Below are 24,365 nucleotides of genomic sequence, written 5' to 3' on the forward strand. Positions count from 1 at the left end.
TACCTGGCTCCACGTCTCCCCGGAAGCGGCAACATTCCCCTCCCTCAGCTCCTAGGTGAAGGCGTGGCCAGGCAGCTCTGCGCACTGTCTCTGCCTGCAGGCACTGCCCCCGTAGCTCCCATTGGCCATGGTTGCCAACCAATGGGAGCTGCGGAGCTGGCACTCAAGGCAGAGGCAGCACGCAGAGCTGCCTGGCCACACCTCCACCTAGGAGCTGAGGGAGTGGGATGTTGCCACTTCTGGGGAGTCCCCTCAAGGTAAGCGCTGTCCAGAACCCTCCCCGCGTCCCGTTCCCCAACCTCCTCCCACCCCCACACCCAAACTCCTGCTGCTGTGGGGGGGTGGGGAGGAGGAGGAGGTGCGGTGGCCCAAGACTGCCCCAGCAGCAGCTGGTGCGACTGGCTCAGGGGCTGCTCGAGCTGCTCAAGTGGACCCCAGGCCAGGCGCACCAGCCACTGCAGAAGTCATGGAGGTCACAGAAAGGCACTGTCTTCCGTGACAAACTTGCAGCCTTAATCATAGAAGGTTACAGGTGGTTCAGGAGGGACAGGAGAGGAAGACCCAGGGAAAAAGGAGGGCAAGTAATTCTATATATCTGAGAAGGATGTTAGTGACTGATTCTCTTTACCAAAGAGCTCCGTTACTATGGTGGCAAGGCCATACAGGAACCTTGAGAAACTGATGGCCTCTAAGAGAATCCACCAACTCACTGCCTAGTCTCTGAATCTGCTCTCTGCCTTACTACTCCCACTTCATCTTTTACAGTCTCTTGGCTTGCACCTACTATGCTGTTACCCATGCCTGACAGTCCCATTTCCTGCCAAGCCTCAACCTCTTCCTGCCTTCAAAGCAGTTCTGACAAAAGGCTTTCCTTTGATGTTCTCCTCACCAGTGTTCTCCTTATTCTTCCTTCCCTGAAAAGATCCTCTCTTCAAATAAGATTGCTTTTCTGCCCTTAAGTGTTTACAGTCTGTTTGTAAAGCTCTGGCTAAGTAGATTGTGTTATTAAAATTTACATCGCTGAACTGCCCCAGAGGTCCCAATCAGGATCAAGACTTAGTTGTATTAGGAGCTTCACAAATACAGAAGTAGATTTCAGTTTATAATTTATCATGATTATTACCTTTCTTTGTTAAGTAGGTCATACTATTGGCTACAGCAGCTGTTTTATCTTTGGAATTCAAGACAGTAAATCTAGCATAATCATCCACAAAAAAGTTATCTGCAGGAAAAAGATAAAATATTAGGTGCAGAAACTGACAATACCATTAGAAGAAATAAATCTATAACATTCACTGATATTTAAGCCACACATTACCCTAATATCTTGACGCTGTTTTTGCATTTGATTTCTGCTGTTTATGGCTAATATATCAATGAATGTTACTGTTACAAGACACACCAAAACCAACATATCATTCTCACGATGCAAAGTTCAACTGAAATCAGTAGTGCAATGTCCCATTCAATTCAACTGCATCTCTGTGTAAAGAAATATGTATTTAAAATCCATTGTGTTACTACTCTCCAAACCATTCAAGATAGATCACACATGTGCATCTGTAACTGTATTATTATTCTACATAATCTTTCTGCATGGAGTGCATCTGAGGAAGTGAGCTGTAGCTCACGAAAGCTTATGCTCTAATAAATTGGTTAGTCTCTAAGGTGCCACATGTACTCCTTTTCTTTTTGCGAATACAGACTAACACGGCTGTTACTCTGAAATCTGCATGGAGTATAACTGTTTAATATTTTAACAATGCGAAGTTTCACCGAAATGTGTGCTATAGCAAATCCTAAGTATTTCAAGGAGACTTCATCAGTTTCTGTTCAAGTGGGGTTTAGGATAGAGCGGAACTGACTGATTTGTTTCACATAGTACAGGACTATCAGTCTTGGCTTTTGCTAGTGTTGTTAATGTCTCAATTTTATGAGTCACTAAATTCCCCTAAAAAAGGTAGAAGGAAAAAAATAGAAAATGCATAACTACTATGAAAAATCTGACATAGATATAAATGTTTATGCTGTTACTGGGCACAGCCTGACTCCCTTAGCACCAAGTGGGCTGGAATCTCTCCTCTTATACTATTAATAATACATTTTGAAACTGTGCATTCCACTGGGAAATTCCAATTCTTGTAAATAAATATTTGTACAGATTGGGTTTATTGCAGTTGAAAGTGTCCCTTACTCATGGCAGTTAGATCTAGGTACTCTCTGTCAGACATCAAGATCCTTGAGTTGATTCTTGGAACAACATTAGGCTGGTTCATGGTATATTCAACCACATCTTGATCACTGGACAATTCACCCTGAAGGAAAGAAGGAAGAAAAGCTGCTGCATAAGCTACTGTTTTTACAAACACATTTTTATTAAAAAGCTTGAAAACAAAGTAATCATGTCACTTAAGATGGCTGGTGATCTTGCTTTAAGATTGATTTTTTATTATTATTATTATTTTTTTTTTTTAAAGGCGCTTGCTTGCTCAGCTTTCAGAAAGCTAGGTCTCCCCTTGAAATCCCAGTTTAGAATCATCACATACCAAGTACACAGCTCTCTGGAAGAGGCTGGTGGTTTCCAGGATTTTTTGCATTGTTACAGTTTCTAGATCATCAGGATCCAGCTGCTCTTTTTGAAAAGGCATTCCATTAAACAGCACAATAGGTAGAGGGCCCACTCCTGTCTGCTCATAGTACCCTCTGCCTTCCTGATATAAAAGGAAAGAACAAACATAAGTACATTATCTCATTACTGCATAGAAGAATTATGGCCTTCACTGTAACATACTCTAACTCCGCTGAAATCTTTATTTCTTTATATCATCAAATAATAAAACAACTTGCCAACCACTTGTTCCTTAAACCAGTACCAGGAATTTATTATTTATTGTGCATGAGGGTAGAAAAGGCAGAATTTTAAAAGCTACATATAAATGGTTACATATGTGCATTTGAGCCAAAATCTCATGTAGAACTAATGACAAGAAGAGACGCACACTACGAAGTCCATGTATAAATCAGTTCAACAGTGATGGCAGATGTGACAGAGCAAAGCCTTTTAAAAACACAGTTCTTCGCAATTCTATGAAAACAAATTAGCAGGTATTTATTGTTAAGACAACAAGTCTCTCCATTGCATGTAACCATCTTATGGTTCATTTTTATTATATTCAGTAATCTAAAAGCTAATTCAGTACTGTGACCTTAGAACCCCTCAATACCAACTGGCAAGGGGGTTCCAAGAATATCCTGATCCTGATATGTACATTCTGGTTCACAAATGAATATCACGTGTGGTCTTAAATGAAAGCCAGGGTCATGCTGGGCATTAATATTATTGTAATGTAAGTACAGATACTATGTAAGGAGCTGTGTGTATACACTGAAAATGTGTGCCTAAAGTCTGTATAAAGGCAGAGATGACAAACAGGTTTTTTGCCAGAAATATGGGGGCAGTATACTCACGTCTCTATCAACATGTAAACTAAGCATTGTACGACAACACAATAGAAGCCCAATTTACATACAAAGTCAAGGGCGGGGGGGAGAATGTGAAATCAACAGGGAGGCAGCACAGTGGACAATAAGCTAGAAGGGGTTACCGTGACACTGGGTTACAGATAAACTTTGGAGGGTATAAGGTGAAGGCAAGGAAGATACACCTTTATCCTGCACCTAAGTAGTAATCAGAAGTGTGATTACATTAATTAAAGCAGGATCACAAGCTGTCCTGGCTGAAACTTGGGGTGAGATAAACTTCTTTAGACAGAAAGTTAACCTGTTAAAGTTAGTCTCTAGAAATCATGTTACTGTTTTATTTTATATGTAACCCTTTTGTTTCCATTATCCTTTCTCTGGTATCCTGAACCTTTGATAATAAATGTATGTGATTTTCACTATAAATATATCTCAGTGCTGAGCTGAATCATTCAAGTTGGTGTGTACACTGTTCCCTTAAGGACAGCAGACCCAATATTACTGTGAGTGTCCAGTGAAGAAGACGCTAGACACTTCAGGGGAATAGCTCTAAGGGGCATGGGATTTACCTATTTTGTTAGCCTGTAAGGCAAAGTAAGGCCCAAAGGAGATTGTTTGGGTGGCTAACAGGCTGGTGGTGTTAGGGAGCGGACACCCAGTTAGGCACAAGCAAGCGTCTCTCTCACTGGAGCAAAGTGAGTAACAAGGTGACACTCAAGCCTGGGTACGCTGAGAACTGTCACGAAATGTCACTGTCACTCCCCAAAATAGGATCTTCTCTATGCAATACCCTCAGCATTGCCAGACAGAGCAGATATTTACCAAAACCATCTTAGTGTTTCATCCCTTTATAACAGGCTTATTAAGGTTAAAAGTTAGGACATTGTATCCTTTGAGCAGACGATCTCACAACTTTTAACATTTGGCCACAGTCTCTGGTATCAGGTAAAACCACTCGTAATGATCCCTTCAGCGGTTTTCTCTCTCTGTCTCTCCAAACCTTTCAGGGATTAACCCTTTTGTACATAAAAGGGCTTTGTTTGAACATCCAAGTCAAGTAATTAAGTATTTTATGGGAGGGGGGAAAAAGTTCAATGGGTCAGGAGCACAAAGTTCAATAGGGATACAAGAGCAGCCCAGTTTCATGCCCTAGCCTGATTTATCATCATCATCATCATCATCTCTGCACTCAAGTTTCAGATAGGAACTGGGTATGGGCTTCCTTTCCTTTATCACCTTCCTCCCCAATGCTTCTACTTTAAGCCTAAGAACTTTCAAAGCACCATTCCAACCTGCCCAAAGAGGCATCCCAAATATGGAGATTGGCTGATACCATGTACTAGTTTTAGGGCAATCTTCCCAGCATGCAGCATGAATTACTCGGGATAAGCCATCAGAGCACGTTACAGGATGGGATAGGGGAAGAAATCTACCCACATCCCAGAATATGGGTTGAAGCAGCCTCCATGGTCCTAGTGTTCCTTGTTCGGGTAGAGGAAGGAAGCCTAGAGGATCTACATATCAGCAGAGCCTCTCAGTCTTACCCCAATTTCTAGAGTTACTGCACACAGGGAGGCCCCACCAGACCTGGGTTCCTCAGCATGCTAGGTTCCTCCTCAAATCTTGCCCCTCTACAGTGAAATAGCACCAGTTTGATTGCCGAAGGGCTCTCTGCCTCAGCACAAGGAGGGGTGGGATTTGCCCTCTCAGTATACTGGCTGAAATCATATTCGGTAAATGGTGTATTAAACAGTGAACTACCAGGATAACAATGCTTTATCTCACAAAATTCTTACCTTCCTGTTTTGATCATAAACAGAATCAATCCCCAGAATACTGTTCACTTCTACATAAGGATACTGCTTCTCGAGAACACTAACCACATGTTCAACCTGCAGCTGATCGCCAGTTTTTACTTTGTTATATATCTGTGGAGGGGGATACAAATGCAGATTTATAGCCATGACTGATTTTTCCCTCTTTCCCAAACATAACGTATCTGCTATATTCCAGCTTCTAATATAGAACATATATGGCAACTTAGTTATTGTGTATGATAATAGACTATATACAAATACAAGCCAAATGATAAACATGCTAGTCTTGAAAATTAGCCTATGCCATGCCTCAATATAAGAGTTCTTATGCTGAGAAGACTATTGCTGTATTCCCTAACCTCGATATTGCCCAAATCAAAAGGGCCGCATGTTTTTCTGCAGAATAGTCCCAGGATTTTTGCTTACAGCCATGATCTAGGAGGTTGACATTCCCCTTGTAAATTAGAAAACATCTTCGTTTTACCTTTTTTAGCATGCTAGATATTACTTCTTTGATTTGCAGCTAATCATTAGTATATCAAAACAAATTGGAGGAAGAACAAAGCAAAGTTTTCAAGCCACTAGCAATTTAACTGAATTAAAAAATTGTGCATCTTGTAACCATTTTAAGATAACATGATTGAACACTGTAAGCTGCAAGTGAAAATGAGTTTGCTTTTCTCATCCTAGTACTCATCACAAAATTATCTGGCAGGATTGGCAGTCTCTACTAAAGACAAGCCAAGAACTACAATACTAAGTGACATAGCAGGCTAGAACTGAGGTGCGTGGGCAGAACTAGGGAATGGGAGGTAGGGTGACACAGAAAACTTGCACAGTGCTGTCAATTCTATTTGATCCTTGTTTTCATTATCAAAAATTTTACCCACAAAATTTTAAAAGAGAAAAAGCGTTTGAAGTGCACTTCATCAGATACTAGAGATTCAGAGTTGCAAACAACACAGATTTCTCTTATTACCTATTATCCCATGAACATAGACAGTCTCTCTCATACATCAGATATTAAACATGTATTTATGAACACTTACAGATATAACAGTCTGGAAGGCATAATTATTATCCACTTCTTGCGCAACGTAATTAAATGCTCTAAGAAGGGCAACCCCAGCATCTTGTAGCCCATCAACGTCTTCTAAGTCATTAGCCACAAAGACCAGACCAATTCTGTAAAGAAAACAAGCCCAAAGAACATGAGCCTGTAATGCAAATAAAATCTTAGTGAAGATTTTAGTTGCATAACAAATAATGCAGAATAGCCAATGATTATAAAGATCTTAAGCAAGGGTTCTTGCTAGGTATGTTAATAAGCAGACTTGAATAACTCTGGTTCAGGGACCCTACAGAACATTCCCCAAGGTTCACCCACTCAAATCCCTTCATGTCTTCATCATTTTGCCCTCCTTTTTCCTACTGTTTCTTGCTTTCTCTGTTTTCTTTTGTTTTGTTGGAGGGATTGGCTTTCCTGAGCCACTTTTAACTGTTGAAAGTTTGTACAACATCCCAGGTGGCTAATGATGAACACTTTGTAATAATCATGAAAGCAACAAAAGCTAAACTAATGCCCTCCCATAAAAATGTAGCATTACCTCAATGGGATGTGGTTGCTGAAGAACATCTCCGCCACATTAAGCAATTCTGCTGTACTCTCATGGGAAGGATCCACTATAAGAACCTTTGGGTAATTACAAAATAAAAGTATTTACATGAGTTTGTTACATTAGAAGGCCAAAACAGTGGGTCATGGTTAAGAGAACAGGTTTATTCATGTTTCACTGCAGAGGTATTATTATTGACATTTTACCCACTGTGGCACAAACAGACGAAGTGATTTCATAGAATTTCAGGGTTGGAAGGGACCTCAGGAGGTCATCTAGTCCAACCCCCTGCTCAAAGGAGGGCCAATCCCCAATTTTTTTTTTCCCCAGATCCCTAAATGGCCCCCTCAAGGACTGAACTCACAACCCTGGGTTTAGCAGGCCAATGCTCAAACCACTGAGCTATCCCTCTCCATTTCCCTAGGGTCTCAAATGAAGTTTATGATAGAACAGGGAACTGAACATGATTTTCCTGAGTGTCAGCCCAGTGTCATTCTGCAAGGTGTTCCAGGTGAGTTTAACTTTCTACATGTGGCAAAGTGATATTCCAATGATAAGTTCAAGAAACCTCATTAGCCCATCCTCAGATATTATCAGGTCATGAAACGGGCATGCACACAACTGCATACTCACCCCATTCATAGAAAAGCATTGTTACAATAATTAATAGATTTTCAGATCCAAAGGGATCATTATGATCATCTAGTCTAACCTCATGCATAATTTACACACAGGGAATTCACCCAGTGATTCTTGCATCTAACCCATAATTTTTGGTTGAGTTTGAGCTTTTCTCTTAGAAAAACACCCAGCCTCAGTTTAAAATGTTCAAGTGATGGAGAATTCACCACACTTGTATGAAAGTAGTTCCAATGCTTAAATTTCCCTCACTATTAAAAATGTGTACCTTATTTCTAATCAGGTTATTACTTACAAAGTTGTGGAAGTTTTTTCTGATTTGTCGGATTACTCCAGGAAAGGTAGGGCGCAGCAATTCCTGCACACTGGAAGGCCAGGAATTGTACCTGCTGTCAATTTCAAGGTTGTTGATCCACTAAGAAAAATAAATAATTGCTCGGTAAACTAATATAACCTGCAATTAGTTAATGTGAGACATTTGAAATAACGTAAAACAAACATTGCATTTAAGCACTCTAGTTTAATAAAATCTGATTAGGCCTGAAAAACACCAATTGAATTTGATCTGTTAGAAGTAAAATTATGAATCTGTTTTCCCCACTGTTACCATGTCTTCTACCATGCACAATTTCAGATTTTCACTCCTCTTAGCATTTCCATTTTTTTCCTATACAGTGCTGCAAGGCCTCACCAAAAGACACGACAATGGGAGGAACACAAATGTGAAAGAAAAAGCAATAAAGGTCCAGCCTGAAGGAAAGTAACAGCAGAGAAGTATTTGATGTTTTTGATCTTTTAAAACAAAAGTTAAATATAATTAATATTGCTCCACAGTGCTGCACAAAGCTGTGAATAGTATATTAATGATTTCTGATTCTAGAGACTACCTAATCAAAGGCCGGAAAGTCTTTACTACATGATGGCGTATAACTCATTTCTCAGGTATTAAAATGAGGCTGTATCAACCCTCTGATTTTTGGGAGGTGGGTTTTTGGACGATCCATTTTTCATCACATCACTTTGTGATGCACAATCTGTCTCTTTGCTAGTTTTTGTAGCTTGGGTTAGTCTCCCATTTAAGTTCCTGCAACAAAAATCTTACTAAATATACAGTGCCTCTAATATTTCCCTTCACTTGTTTCTTATGTCTCTATACAGTAACAGGAGCACCACCTTAGGAGTTATACAGCATTTCTTAGCTGGCCAGTCTACCTCCACCAAATTTATATTTTCTTAGACAATCCAGTAACGTGAAGAAGCTAAGCACAGTACTCTCAAAGGAATTCCAAACATTTTTTGTTTCCAGGAAGTTTGCTCTTTTATTGCTGAACATGTTCAAGATGTTACAGATCAGAGTAATTACATGCAGTTTAGAACACTTAATTTATTCAGGGGCTTGAAAGGGTTACAGATCTTTAGAGCAGTAAACTGAAATTTATGTTAAATCACAATGAATCCAACCAGCAATGACACTATCTACCCTGAAGGAGAGGGAAGCTGTCTAAAAACATTCTCATCTAAATTTCTTACAACCTGAGGTAATCCTCAGAAATGAAAAAAAATATTAACATCAGACAGTTGTCAACAGGAAGAAGAGCCAGGCTTACTATTTCATCATCTCATTTCTGCCCAAGAGTATTTTTTTAAACAATGCAGAGAGCCTGCTTCAGGCTAATCCACATACTCAGCAAAAAAAATTAAAATTACATACTTATACAGGGACAACCCTGAGGTAGAGGTCAGGAAACCCCAAAGTTCTGAGCTAGGAGGTAAGAGTTAAGGGTAGGGATAAGAGCCATCTGGAATTATAAGACTCCCAGGAAAACATCCTAGAACATAAGAGGAGAGGAAATCAGGAACTGGCTCCTTGGAACAAGAGCCATCCCTTGGGTAGGGCGAACCGGGGCAACCACTCTGGTTGGATGGCCTCCTTGGCCAGTGCGACTGGCCGGTGCGATCGGTCCTGGAAGAGACTAATCTGTCACTTCCACCCCAGGCCCTGCACCCCCGAAGGATGGCCCTGTTTGGAGCAGCTGGAGAACTGCACAGCCATGCTGAAAGAAGCCAGCTTCCAATCAAGGGGATTCCTCTAGAAGCCATACATATAGTCTGTCCTAACCCTGAAGACAGTGGGAAATCAGTCTGGTTGTTTATAGCAGAAAGAAAACTCTGCTCCTCCATGACCCTTCTGTTCTTTGTCACTGTGGATTCTAACTTGGTGAGCAAGAGAAGTACCATCTCACTGTCATGTTTCTCAAATATTGTCTTTAAAGATACTGAAGTTCACCTTTTAGATTGAAGAGGTAAGCCTGGGACTCTAACTTTGTCCTTATACTTTAATTTAATTGTATTACTGTATCTTGCTGGCAATCTAGATGCTCTTTCCAAAGTAGATGCTTTGCAATGTAACAGGTAAACATTTTTTCCAAAAAGAGTCATAACATTTTCTTCTGCTCCTTTGTCTTGAAGGCCAAGTACACACAGTGTTCCTAATTTGAACATCTAATTAGAAAGCAAATTATTTTAAATTAAAAGTCGTAGATGGATCCACATGGTGGATCTAATCTCTATTTTGCTTTTTCAACTTTGCACAAGTCCGACTGGTCCAACCTTCTCATGCGCTTGTTTGTTTGTCCGGATTCATGAATTAGATTTTTATTCAGTTGAATTTACTGTCCAGAGAAACAACAACAAGTTGGAGAACTGTTGTTATATAACAGTTATATAACTGCACATAAAAAGGGGTATCGTATAATCTCTATTTATATCCTCCAACAAAGATGTCAAAGACAGTTCTGCTTTCAGTTGTGCTGCTGTAAGCAAGTCTGGTCAGAAACTGGCTGTTTTTCAGGCATGAAAGTATTGCACTGGATTATTTGGGTTTATTTTCCCTCACTTGCTATGCTCCACTGGATACCTTATATTTTGTAGTTATAATTTCTTTCACAAGGCACAATCTTGAAGCCTCTGTCTACAGCTAATCCTGCACCATTTCATCATCTCGTCCTGCCCTATCCCCAGTACAGTAACTCCTCGCTTGACATTGTAGTTATGTTCCTGAAAAATGCGACTAAGTGAAATGATGTTAAGCTAATCCAATTTCCCCATAAGAATTAATGTAAATAGGGGGGTTATGTTCTAGGGAAATTTTTTTCATCAGACAAGAATGACATATACATATATATATATATACACACACACACACACACCCCATTGCTGTATACAGTATTAAATTGTTTGTTTAAACTTATACTGTGTGTGTGTGTGTGTTTTTAATACCGTATACAGCAATGATGATTGTGAAGCTTGGTTGAGGTGGTGAAGTCAGAGGGTTGGATATTTCCCAGGGAATACCTTACTGCTAAATGATGAACTAGCACTGGGCTAAGCCCTCAAGGGTTAACACATGGTTGTTAATGTAGCCTCACACTCTACAAGGCTGCACAAATGGAGGGAGGGGAGACAGCATGGCAGACAGAGACACACACCGTGTGTGTCTGTGTCTGTGTGTGTGAGAGAGAGATGCGCAGCTGACACCACTTGAAGTACATTGCCTTTTTAAGTAGATCTGCAAGTTGAGACAGCAGCTGCTGCCAGCGAACTCCCTACGTCCTGAGTCCTGTCGTGTCATCTTCGTTGTCCCCCGTTCTATGGAGATGGGGTAAGCGGGGGGCAGGAGCAGGGGGACACCCTGACATTAGCCCCCTCTTTCTGCCTCCACCCACCCCATTACTTCCTCTCTAATCTCCTTCCTCTCTTTATTGCTCCCTTAATCTCATTTTCCCCTCTCCCCACTAACATATTTTCCTTCATTTTGGGCTCTACAAGTTAAAGAACCACATACCACTTGTCTGCCCACATTCTCTCTTCCTTTAAACCCAATTCTTGAACACATGAATCCTTCCCGTATTAACTTCCTTACCAATTATACTGTCTCACCTATCTCCACTCCATTACGAGGCAGCACCTGCTGCACATCTACAGTCTGTATCCCAAAGAGTTCTTTGCAGTGCAGACTCTTATTCTGCATTCTATGAAGTTATAGCTATTCATATAAATAAGACACATTGCACTTGTATGATATGCTGAAAAGGTCTATTTAAGTGCAACTAAAAGCCCCAGGCTCAAGTAAGATTTTTGCTGGACAGCCTGGCTCTTAGAAGAAAATGTACTCACTGAAATAGCAGGGCTTCTGATATCCACAGCATAGTCTGAATCTGATGGCTGGATGTTTAGCTTTAGAACATTATGCAAAGAAAGGCCCTCAATTCCTAAACTGTGAAGTCCCTCCATAACACGAGCTTCATTGCGCAACACATCAAACACGCTAGAAGGAATACAAATCATTCAATATCACACACATATTAAGATACAACTACTGATTTGCTCTAGCCTAAACATTACCAGATTATATTAAGGTGCAAACATTATAAGAGAGTCTATAAATATTTACAGTATACAGTCTCATTTTCAGCATCTCAGTAATTTCAAATTGCCTCAAGAGGATTTTCTCCCAGAAAAAAATATTTAAATTCAGTGTTAAATAGCACCAGGAACACACACGAACCCAGACTGCCCCAATATGGCAGTTTTCAGATGGACATTTTTTCAGGGGGTTAACTAATATTTTGCTCTTCTCTTAAAATGAGAGCGTGTGTGTGTGTTTGACAGATGCCTGACTGACAGCACTGTAGCTCAAAATTGTTTCACAGAACAGGCTAAAGCAGTGGGCAGCAGCAAGGAAGGGTTGCCTTTGCATTGGTTAAGATAAATTTTGTCTCCATAGCTTAGCCTTTCTGCTGAAACTACCAACAAGGATGTCAATTATAATGTGGACTTTAGGAAATGAACTATGACCATAATTGACTAACAACCAGCTATCAGAAAGGAATACTTTGTCACCACTGACTTGCACCAGCTTTAAAATACTAGCTAATGGCTAATAAAAGAAATAATAAATTAACTAGAAAACTCGTGACTAGGTCTCAACTAGATACAAAAGGAATTGTGCTTAGAGAATAATTTGTCTTTTGCTCAACCCCTTGTGTCAAGTATTGCAATATACATGGGATTCAACTAGAAATCTTGGGAAAATGGAAAAATCTTGGAAAACTTCAGCATATTTTCAGCAGGGTGCACCAGTGATGCCACGACAACTTTAACTCCATATTTCACTTGTTGAGGGGATAAGTATGACTTAATTTACATTTAGTCTTTCACTTTGCTGAATTTACAAAAAATACACACTTCTCCATAAACAAGCTTAATATCTATATACACATGCAGTAACGCTTTCAAGATTGTAAGCCAGAACAGTTTTTTTGAAGAAAGTATACAAGTTCATACCTAAATATGTCCTGTGTGTCTAGATCAATGTGCAGTCCATTGATGAACAAGGCAGAATCACCAGATTGTAATCCTAATGTTCCTTTGAAGTACTAAAGGAAAGTGTAACAAAGTCATTAGATAAATGCTACAAACTAAGTAAAAAATCAATGTTAAACGTAAAAAAACTTCCGTAGCATTTATTCTGTAGTGTTTCAAATCTATTAATGTCCCTGCATTTATAAATTAACTCCACTAAATGCACCATATTACCTTCGGGTGACTTTGAATATAGCACACATGGTTTAAAACAAAACAATCAACTACATATAGCTTGGAAGAGAAATAGTTATGGGAGGACATGGCAGCCACCTACAAGTATTTTTGACAGGTGGGAATGTGTTATGTAAAGGGGTAAACAACACTTCCTCATTCACTTCATCATATCCCCACTTAGTTGTCTCTTCTAAAATGAAAGAAATCTCTCCTCATATGGAAGCTGCTCCATACCCCTAATCATTTTTGTTGCCCTTCTCTGCCCATTTTTCAATTCTAATAGATCTTTTTTTCAGATGGGGCAACCAGAACTGCATGTAGTATTCAAGGTGTGGGCGTACCAGGGATTTATATAGTGGCATTATGATATTTTCTGTCTTTTTATCTATCCCTTTCCTAAGTGATTCCAAACATTGTTTGCTTTTTTGACTGGTGCTGCACATTGAGCTGATGTTTTCAGAGAGCTATCCACAATAATGCCAAGACCTTTCTTGAGCGGTAACAGCTAGTTTAGACCCCATCACTTTGTAAATATAGTTGGGCTTATGTATTCCAATGTGCATTACTTTGCATTTATCAACACTGAATTTCATCTGCCATTGTTGCCGCCCAGTCACTCAGTTTTGTGAGATCCCTTTGTAACTCTTTGCAGCCAGTTGTGGACTTTACTATCTTGAGTAAAAAGAAAAGGAGTACTTGTGGCACCTCAGAAACAAATTTATTTGAGCATAAGCATCCGATGAAGTGAGCTGTAGCTCACGAAAGCTTATGCTCAAATAAATTTGTTGGTCTCTAAGGTGTCACAAGTACTCCTTTTCTTGTTGGGGAAACAGACTAACACGGCTGCTACTCTGAAAACTATCTTGAGTAAGTTTGTATCATCTGCAAACTTTGCCACCTCCTTTTCCAGTTCATTTATGAATATGTTGAAAAACACTGGTCCCAGTACAGATCCTTGGGGAACCCTGCTATTTACCTCTTTCCACTGTGAAAACTGACTATTTATTCCTACCCTTTGTTTCCTATTTTTTAGCCAGTTACTGATCTATGAGAGGACTTTCCCTCCTATCCCAGGACTGCTTACTTTGCTTAAAAGCCTTTGGTGAGGAACCTTGTGAAAGGCCTTCTGAAAGTTCACGTACACTATCCACTGGTTCATACTTGTCCACATGCTAGTTGACCCCTTAAAAAATTCTAATGGATTGGTGAGGCATGATTTCCCTTTACAAAAGCTGTGTTGACTCTTCCCCAACATATCACATCATCTACGTATCTGATAATTCTGTTTTTTAGTAAAGTTTCCACTAATTTGCCTGGTACTGAAGTTCGGCTTACCAGCCTATAATTGTCAGAATCACCTCTGGAGACTTTTTTTAAAATTGGCATCTCATTAGCTATCCTCCAGCATCTGGTACAAAGGCTGATTTAAGTGATGTTACATAGCATAATGGGAATCTGCAGGCAGCTTAAATAAGCTTCCTGGCTGCTCTATACTGCCAGAGTGGCTCAAAGCAGCTGGAATGTACTGAGTATATGGGTCTATAAATCTGAGCAGTTGCTGCTCATATTTTAATGCTAGAAATAGCCATGTACAAGCCTATATTCTTCCTATAAACATGGAGCTAGTGTGAAATTCAGATCTTACACAGAAAGATACTATTGCTTTGTTTTTATTTGATTACTGTTTCAAACCTGTATTTTCTACTCTGCTATCTGAACAGTCATAATGGGTACATTTTCAGTGTATTGTACGACTCCTGCCACTGTTAATTGGCGTGGTTTGCCTAATTCCCAATGCACTACATCAGAGCCACTTTATTATTTTCTTACATCAAACACTGGCACACTGGAGCCTATTTAGAATTACAGATGACAAAACACATACACAAGACCATATATTTGATAAATAGCTATTAAACAACTGGCAAAGGAACAAGAACTGCAAACTTCTTCTGTTCACTCTCAAAATAATTATATCAATAATCAAGCAATCATTTACTGCACTGAGGCCCACAATCTCCTTCTCCACTCAGTAACAAAAGCGGAAGTCAAGAGTTTCACAGGCATAGAAATGCTGTGTAAAAGAAGAGTCAGGCCCTATGTTTAAAGTGCAGTTTTACTGATTATAATTTTTATATATATATTATATATAAATAAAAAGTGCTTCTGCATAAATGAGATCAGGAGGTATTTCCCTATCCAGAAATGATGTTCCTAATTGCCAGTTCAACCTGGGGATTTGATAATCAGGCAGAGTTCTTGCTGCCTTTTATGTCATTTCCCGACAAAGCTCTGTTACAGGCTCCCTATTTTCTACTCCCCAAACCCTATCTTTCCTAAAGGCCACACTTCCCCGACACCACAAACATCTTTTGAATATAATCCAGAAATATGCCTAAGCAATTTTTGTGTCTAAACTTCTGAGGGCTTGTCTCCAACTGTTCTTTACATCTTGGGAGAAACTCAGATGGTTACCAAAACATACAAAGCCATAAACTCAGCCTCAACTTCCATTCAAATGACGCCTGTTTCCTTAAAAATAAATAAATAAATCTAACAATTAACCAGGATGACTTGTTGACTATGGGCACTGACAAGGGGATACAGAGCTTTACCCCACTTTCACTTTGGTCAAATCCACTTCAGGTCAATGGTGACAGAAAGCAGTATATGTGTTCAAGGGTCTACATCAGTTAGTTAATTGTTTCAGTCCAGTCCCTGGTGGACAAACAGTCACCTCAAAAGTCACCACCAAATTTGACACTTGTTGGCAGTCTTAGTAGAGAAGTTAAGGACTGAACTGGCATGAAAACCAAGTTATCACTACCCCCATGGATGTAATCCCTACTTTATAGAATAACATTGAGACACTTCACTGGGGAACTGTAGGAAACTTTGAGCTGCTGCTTGTGCTATATCCAGGAATGAATAGAGCATTTCTTTCTCCAGAGCTGTCAATTCAGCATCTCCATCAAACTTAAATTAATTTTATAAAGACAAATGAGTACGGTTAGAAGATCTCCTAAGTTCATATTATTGTATTCTTAAATCACACATTTAATATCCTTCATGTACGTGAGGATTAAATGACAAGTAGACACTCTTGACCATTGGGAACACCTGTTATGGATCTGTGAAGAAAAGAGCCTGATACCATCACTCCACAATGATATCCCACATTCTCGCTCTGTCTTTATTTTAAGGCATCCTGGCCAACATTTTCATATGTGAGTGAGCAAAGTTAGGCTCCTTCATTCATATTTGAAATGCCAGACACTTTTATTCTGTACCCTAATATAGATTTAGGAGCCTATGTACTCAAGTGCAAAAATGTTGGCGTCTACTTTCCAGCCCCCCAAAAACGAGTTGACATTTTTTAAAGGTTATTTTCAAAGCTTAAAGCTATGTGAAGTGTACGAATGGACTGAATAATTTTCTGTAAGCATTACCTTTTGGTTCTCTTCAATTTCTGTCCTGAGTTCCGAGGAAACAACTGTTTTCGTTATTGCTCTAAGGAAGCAAAACATCAGATGTGATGGACGCTGCCAGTCCTCTTTCCCACATCCCCCTACATCTGCTGTCCTGTGACCCCACCTTGCATTCTTAGTCTGAAATATATCTGTAAGCTCCTCAGAGCAGGAATCTGGTATTATCTGCAACAGGAAGCACTTAACACATATTTGGGCACTATTAAAATAGTAATAAGAGGATACGCCAAGTAACGGCTTTCAAAACTTACTCTTCTGTAGATTGCTATCCTGACACCCCTACCCCAGGCAGCAACTACCACTTAAAAGACTAAACTTCAACTCTGGAATGTACCAAGCCTTAAATTCAACACAAGAAGTCATAGTAAAGTGAATGCTACCACCATTTCTCTACTCCAGCACTTTAAATTTTAATTGGTGAATAGGGACCTTCTCTTGTACACAAGAAGAACTTGTAAGGGGCAATTAAGGACTATTTTAGTGTAACAACTTTAAGCTTCATAGTGTGGTAATTAAGAGTCAGAACACTGCACACCTGATCCCTGCCAGAACCATATTTTAAGCATTCTAAGCCACTATACATCCAATTTCAGTGCTTTCAGCCATAGGTGCTGGAACGGGGAGGGGGACTGGGGTGTGCTGCAGCACCCACTCGCTTGAAATAGTTTCCATCACACACAGGGTTTATAGTTTGGTTCAATGGCTCTCAGCACCCCACTATAAAAATTGTTCCAGCTCCCCTGCTTTCAGCAGAACAGCAATGATTTCATCAACAGACTCCAAGAACCTGTGAAATCATGCAGGTAACAGTGTTAGCGTTCCAGTGGTCAACTCCAGCTTCCACTGAAGGACAACTTCATACACTCATCTAACCTCATGCTAAAGATCTTTACTAGGGAGATGCTCTCACATGCAAGACTTGTACTTGTTTACTTTCAGCTACATGATACTCAAGAAATATTTAACAAGCCTACTTCAGCTTTTAATTATGCTGAAGAGAGGAGAAAATATGGTTAGGAAAGTTATTAAATGGGAACACTCCCTGATGTTCTGCACTGAATTACCTGGCTTTTGTAGGAAAGTTCTGACTGAGGTCTTTCATGACTGTCAAAGCATCCACAGTGGGAGCAGCCAGGATCCGAGCAGCAGTTTGAAAACTTAGATCTAAAAATGAGAACAGTTAAGTCAAGGATTGTAAACTAAACATAGCAATGCATTTTGTGTAAATCCAACTTAATTGATACAATTGCCATTTTCACATCACACAAAGGCTTGGGACACAAACATTTCAGAGGATGATCTGTTGCATTTGGAAATCCTGAAAGCTTAATTTTCTGTCTGTCCCTATTAGGTGCTCACTTTAGTCTTCTTTCTGATTTATAGCCTTTAGTAGCCAACCTTGTGTAAATGGCTTCCTGAAACTGAAACCCACTATGGTCTCTGCAGACAGAGCCAAGAATTCTAGTTCACCACAGAAATGAGGAGCCTTGGCTGGCTCTGGCTGAATAAATCTACTTTGGGGTGGGGTCTGGATGCTTGCTTCATGGATCTAGGAACCCTACAAAAGGGGCCTTACAATGACATGATTTAAGTAGATATTTCATTGCATATTTATCATTATCATTTTGCTGTAACTTTCTGAAACAGTTAATGATTTCAGTTCTTTTCCAGGAGCATTGGTATAGCACGTTCTGTGCAACTAGAATATTGTACATGCAATAGCCTTAGCTATTTCTTTTTCAGGGGCCCTCAGCATCCCTCTCACAGGCCTGTTTAACAAACTACAACTATTCTTGGGACTGAAGCACAGAGCAGAATATGGAAAAGCTTCTGAAATATGGATCAAACAGGGAAGGGAAAATGAAAAGTTCACTTGATGTCTTTTGCAGGAACTCTAAATTAGTTTACATTTTGCGGCAGCAGAAGGAAGGGAAAATGGTGAATATTAAAAAAAAAAAAGTTGAGTTGAAAAGCCCAGGAAACATTTATGCTACAATAACTAGGTGTTTGCATTTGGCTGCATTGGTGGTATTTTTATTTATTTTTCTCTTTTTTAAACTTAAAACTATTGACATGGTATTTTGTACAATATGACAGCACCATAAATATACAGGGATTTTTCTGCTGACCACAATGAAAACTGAGAGCAGTGCTAAGAAACTTGCAGGATTGGAATCCTACATTCCTTCCTTCCTATGAGTTATCTATATTCCTCCCTAGAAAAGAGTCTATAATGGGAATTGAGGGTACTTCATTCACATCACATAGGAATGAGCCCAAACATAAGTGAACACTAAGCAGTGGCAGCATCAGGGCATTAAAGAGTAAAGTAGTCCAAGGTGAGGGCAAAGAAAACTTTGACCTCAGAACATAGGTGTTGGAACTAGAGGTGCTGCCATGCCCTCCGGCTTGAAGGGGTTTCCATCATATACAGGGTTTACAGTTTGGATCTCAGCACCCCTACTATAAAAATTGTTCCAGCACCCCTGCCACAGGATCATCATCATCTTGAGTTTAGTCCTTCACTGGCTTGGAGAAAACAGAACCTTCTGAGGTAGGGTGGGGCCATGACAAAAGATGTTATTCAATTTTCCTCACTCTCTTTTCTATACTTTGCAGATACTATAAGCTTGCACCCTATACTTCCAGAAGATATGCCAGGGTGCTGAACATCAAGAGTGTTTGAGTACCAACAATGTAGTCATTGTGTAGAAGGAAAACTTTATGGATCCCTCAGTTGGTATGGAAACTTACTAAAACTACTTCTATTACTACTTCCCAAGAAGGTTTAGATTGAAAGCTGCTGGACATTCTAAGAATTTCGTTAAGGTCTCCCTCGAGAATACCCTCCTATAAGCAAATATCACTTGCATGGAGAGACCATGCAAGAGACATATTTTTACATAAATTAAATTTCAGTACAACTAGGAAGAAGCTTTTCCACATACAAATTACCTTGTAACTGCCATACTTTTAAAGGTGCCATTTCATTGGTGCTTTCAATTAGATGCTTTCTAAGCTCCTTCAGTTCTTCCTTCAAGTCAGGATACAACTGCCTGAAAGGAAAAAAAAACAAAACAAAACAGACCTTCCTTAGAGCCAGATCAGTGAAACTGTAGCTAATCCAAAGAAATTAGCACACCAAAAATGTCTGCATCTGCCATTACACATAGTTTCTGCTCTCTTATGACCTTTAGGCTATTTGAGTGCATTGCTAAAACTCTTCAACTCTAACTGCCTGCCTACATTGTTTTGGGGTTTGTTTGGTTATTTTTGCAAAAAGAAATAGATTTTTACCAAAAGAATGTCTTACCTTAGCTTTCCAAAGAGAAATCCTTGCACTTCATCAATAGGATCATTTTCACCTATCATTGTAGCATTCACCTCTGTACCTATAAATACAAGGCAACACTACAATTACAGCACTATTCAGAAGGTAGTTTCTTACATATACTCTTTGGTTAGTTTTACATAATAGCAGTAAGCAGTAATGATGAATACTTACTTTGAGATCTACAAATGAGTGATGTGTACTTTACAAAAAATGGGTAAGCAGCGTCGTCTCCATATTTTACAGATGGGGCAAACGAGGACAAAAGACAGTTACTCACCTTTGTAACTGTTGTTCTTTGAGATGTATTGCTCATATCCATTCCAATTAGGTGTGTGCGTGCCGCGTGCCCAATCGTCGGAAGATTTTTACCCCAGCAACACTCGGTGGGTTGGCCGAGGCACCCCTTGGAGTGGTGCCTTCATGGCACCGGATATATGCCCCAGCCGACCCAGCGCCCCCTTAGTTCCTTCTTGCCGGCTACTCCGACAGAGGGGAAGGAGGGCGGGTTTGGCATGGATACCTTGAAGGAGTGTTGCTCATATCCATGCCAAACCCGCCCTCCTTCCCCTCTGTCGGAGTAGCCGGCAAGAAGGAACTAAGGGGGCGCTGGGTCGGCTGGGGCATATATCCGGTGCCATGAAGGCACCACTCCAAGGGGTGCCTCGGCCAACCCACCGAGTGTTGCTGGGGTAAAAATCTTCCGACGATTGGGCACGCGGCACGCACACACCTAATTGGAATGGATATGAGCAACACATCTCAAAGAACAACAGTTACAAAGGTGAGTAACCATCTTTTCTTCTTCGAGTGCTTGCTCATATTGATTCCAATTAGGTGACTCCCAAGCCTTACCTAGGCGGTGGGGTTGGAGTGAGATGTCGCGGAGTGAAGGACCGCTGAACCAAATGCAGCATCACCCCTGGACTGCTGAATTATCGCATTGTGGGCGGCGACGGTATGTACCCATGACCAAGTCGCTGCCCTACATATCTCCTGTATGGGTACATGTGCCAGGAAAACAGAAGATGAAGCCTGAGCCCGTGTGGAGTGGGCGGTAAGGTGCGTAGTTGGGACACCAGCCAAATCATAGCACGCACGGATGCATGATGTGATCCAGGACGAGATGCGCTGGGAGGAGACCGGGAGGCCCTTCATCTGGTCTGCCACAGCAACCAACAGCTGCAATGTTTTCCTAAAAGGTTTCATTCGCTCGATGTAGAAAGTGAGGGCCGTGCGAACGTCCAGGGAGTGCAGCTGTTGTTCACATTGAGAGGTGTGTGGCTTCGGGTAGAAGACGGGGAGGAAGATGTCCTGGTTGAGATGGAAGGCAGACACCACCTTAGGGAGGAAGGCAGGGTGGGGTCGCAGCTGTACCTTGTCCTTATGGAACACCATATACGGCGGTTCCGATGTGAGTGCCCTGAGCTCAGACACACTCCTCGCAGAAGTGATAGCTATGAGGAAGGCTGTCTTCCAGGAAAGGTACAGGAGCGAGCAGGTGGCCATCGGCTCAAACGGAGCAGCCATGAGTTTGGGGAGGACCAGGTTAAGATCCCACGTAGGGACCAGTTGTTGAATTTGTGGGAACAAGTGCTCCAACCCCTTGAGAAATCTGCTGACCATGGGATTGGAGAAGACTGAACGCCTGTTTTTGCCTGGGTGGAAAGCCGAAATAACTGTCAGGTGCACTCTGATGAATGATATTGCCAAGCCCTGCTGTTTTAAGGACAGGAGGTAGTCCAAGATGATAGGTACTGACGCCTGTAGCGGGGCCATGACTCTGAGCGCAGCAGCAGGAAAAAACGCTTCCACTTGGCTAAGTACATGGACCTGGTAGAGGGCTTCCTGCTACCCAAAAGGACCTGCTGTACCAAGCGAGAGCAGCACAGCTCAGATGGAGTTAGCCATACAGCATCCATGCTGTGAGATGGAGAGATTGCAGGTCGGGATGACAGAGTCGTCTGTGGTCCTGAGTGATCAGGTCTGGCCACAGTGGGACTGGAATTGGAGCGTCCATGGACAGCTCTAGGAGAGTGGTATACCAGTGCTGCCTGGGCCATGCTGGGGTGACCAAAATCAGATGGGCTCTGTCCCTGCGCAACTTGAGCTGGACCCTGTGGACTAGTGGGAATGGAGGGAAGGCGTAGCACAGGTAATCCTTCCACTGTACGCGGAAGGCGTTTGACAGGGAACCCGGAGAGCGTCCTTGTGGAGAGCAAAACACTTGGCATTTGCGATTCTTGCGAGAGTCAAATAGGTCTATCAAGGGAAAGCCCCACTTCAGGAAGATAGGGTGGATGACATCCGGGTGAACCAACCACTCGTGAGTCTGAAATCATCTGCTGAGGTGGTTGGCTAAGATGTTCTGGACTCCTGGGAGAAATGACGCCACCAGATGGATCAAGTGGGCTATACAGAATTCCCACAGACAAGTGGCCTCCTGGCAGAGGGGGGACGACTGGGCTCCCCCTTGCTTATTGATGTAAAATATGGCCGTTGTGTTGTCTGTGAGGACTGCAACACAATGGCCTTGAATACGCTCTTGGAATGCCTGACATGCCAGGCGCACAGCTCTGAGTTCCCGTACGTTGATCTGCAGGGATAACTCTCCTGCCGACCATAGCCCCTATGTACGGAGAACCGTGAGGTGGGCTCCCCATCCCAGGGATGACGCATCCGTAACTAGGGACACGGAGGGCTGCAGGGCGTGAAATGGCACCCCTTCGCACACTGATTTGGGGTCCAGCCACCAGTCTAGAGAGGCTAATGTTCCTGGCAGGACAGTAACCACCATGCTCAAGCTGTCCCGACCTGGGCGGTATACTGTTGATAGCCAGGCTTGGAGTGGACATAGCCACAGCCTGGCGTGCGTGGTCACGTATGTGCAAGAGGCCATATGTCCCAGGAGGCATAGGCATGTTTTCACGGTCGAGATTGGGAAGTTTTGCAGGCTGTGGACGATGTTCACCAGGGATTGGAAGCGTGCTTCTGGCAGAAGTGCTCGGGCTAGACCTGAGTCTAAGACTCTCCTATGAATTCTGTCCTCTGGGTTGATACCAGAGTAGATTTTGCGACATTGAGCAGGAGGCCCAGTCGACTGAACATGTTCATGGTAAGCTGGACATGAGACTGCACCTGATCCCTGGAGCGGCCCCAAATAAGCCAGTCGTCGAGGTATGGGAACACTTGGATCTGTTGTCGATGAAGGGAGGCAGCCACAACAGCCATGCACTTGGTAAACACCCTGGGGGCCGTAGATAGGCCAAAAGGAAGGACGGTGAATTGAAAGTGCTGTTGATTGACCACAAAGCGAAGGAAGCGTCTGTGCACTGGGTAGATCGCAATGTGGAAGTACGCGTCCTTCAGGTCGAGGGCGGCATACCAGTCTCCAGGATCTAAGGAAGGAAAAATGGTCCCTAGAGAGACCATGCGGAACTTCAACTTTACCATGAATTTGTTGAATCCACGTAGGTCCAGGATGGGCTGAAGCCCGCCCTTGGGAGATTAGGAAGTAGAGGGAGTAAAAACCCCTGCCCCGTGACTCTCTTGGAACCTCCTCTATCGCCCCCACAGCTAGGAGTGATTGGACCTCCTTGTAGAAGGAGGTGATCGTGAGAAGGGTCCCTGAAGAGGGACAGGGTAGGAGGGTGGGGAAAAAAGCAAATTGAAGGGAGTAACCCCTTTCCACCGTGTGAAGAACCCAATGGTCTGATTTTATGTGAGACCACGCATGGAGGAAATGGGAGACACGATCTTGGAAAGGCGGGGAAGGATCCTGAATGGAGACTGGTTCTCCATCCTCGGGCGCACCTTCAGATGTTCTGCTTAGGCCCAGTCGATGGCTTGGGAGGGCCCTGGCCTTGGCTGGCTTGGTGGCCAGTTTGTCTTCTTCTACCACCTCGGCCGCATCTTCTAAAGAAGTCCTGTCTTGGCTGAGGGGGAGGGTAGGACCTCTGAGGCTGCAGTCTAAAGGGCCTTCTCTGCGTTACTGGGGTATGCATTCCCAGAGAGCACATAATAGTTCGAGTCCTTCAGACTCTGCAGCCTTGAGTCTGTTTTGTCTGAGAATAGGTCCTGGCCATCAAAGGGTAGGTCCTGGAGGGTCTGCTGCAACTCTGGTGGTAAGCCAGAGACCTGTAGCCGCGAGATGCAGCGCATGGCTATGCCTGAGGCCAGGGTCCTAGCCACCGAGTCCAGAGAGGCTTGCAGGGAGGTTCTGGCCACCTTCTTGCCCTCCTCCACTAGAGCCCCAAATTCCTCTCTGGACTCCTGTGGAACCAACTCTTTGAATTTCTCCATAGAGCGCCATGAATTATCGTATCTGCTCAGGAGTGCCTGCTGGTTGGCCACCCTGAGCTGCAAGCATCCAGCCAAGTACACCTTGCGCCCA

At 42.1% G+C, this 24,365-nt stretch overlaps 1 protein-coding gene across 3 annotated transcripts in view; it reads right to left on the bottom strand.

Annotated features, from left to right (window-relative positions):
- The window catches only part of UGGT1 (UDP-glucose glycoprotein glucosyltransferase 1), a 95,787-nt gene that overhangs the window by 43,946 nt on the left and 27,476 nt on the right, over window positions 1–24,365 (bottom strand). For all 3 annotated transcript variants that reach the window (XM_084638479.1, XM_084638480.1, XM_084638478.1), the window contains exons 8-20: window positions 19,955–20,033; window positions 19,597–19,697; window positions 17,706–17,805; window positions 16,603–16,663; window positions 12,899–12,990; window positions 11,729–11,879; window positions 7,848–7,967; window positions 6,905–6,990; window positions 6,347–6,482; window positions 5,277–5,408; window positions 2,547–2,711; window positions 2,195–2,315; window positions 1,124–1,222 (exon numbers count right to left, since the gene is read on the bottom strand). In XM_084638479.1, coding sequence (XP_084494605.1) covers window positions 1,124–1,222; window positions 2,195–2,315; window positions 2,547–2,711; window positions 5,277–5,408; window positions 6,347–6,482; window positions 6,905–6,990; window positions 7,848–7,967; window positions 11,729–11,879; window positions 12,899–12,990; window positions 16,603–16,663; window positions 17,706–17,805; window positions 19,597–19,697; window positions 19,955–20,033 — 1,443 coding nt within the window. The remainder of the gene's footprint in view (window positions 1–1,123; window positions 1,223–2,194; window positions 2,316–2,546; window positions 2,712–5,276; window positions 5,409–6,346; window positions 6,483–6,904; window positions 6,991–7,847; window positions 7,968–11,728; window positions 11,880–12,898; window positions 12,991–16,602; window positions 16,664–17,705; window positions 17,806–19,596; window positions 19,698–19,954; window positions 20,034–24,365) is intronic.

This window comes from Lepidochelys olivacea, assembly GCF_965140295.1.
Source record: "Lepidochelys olivacea isolate rLepOli2 genome assembly, chromosome: 9".
Classification (NCBI taxonomy): Eukaryota; Metazoa; Chordata; order Testudines; family Cheloniidae; genus Lepidochelys; species Lepidochelys olivacea.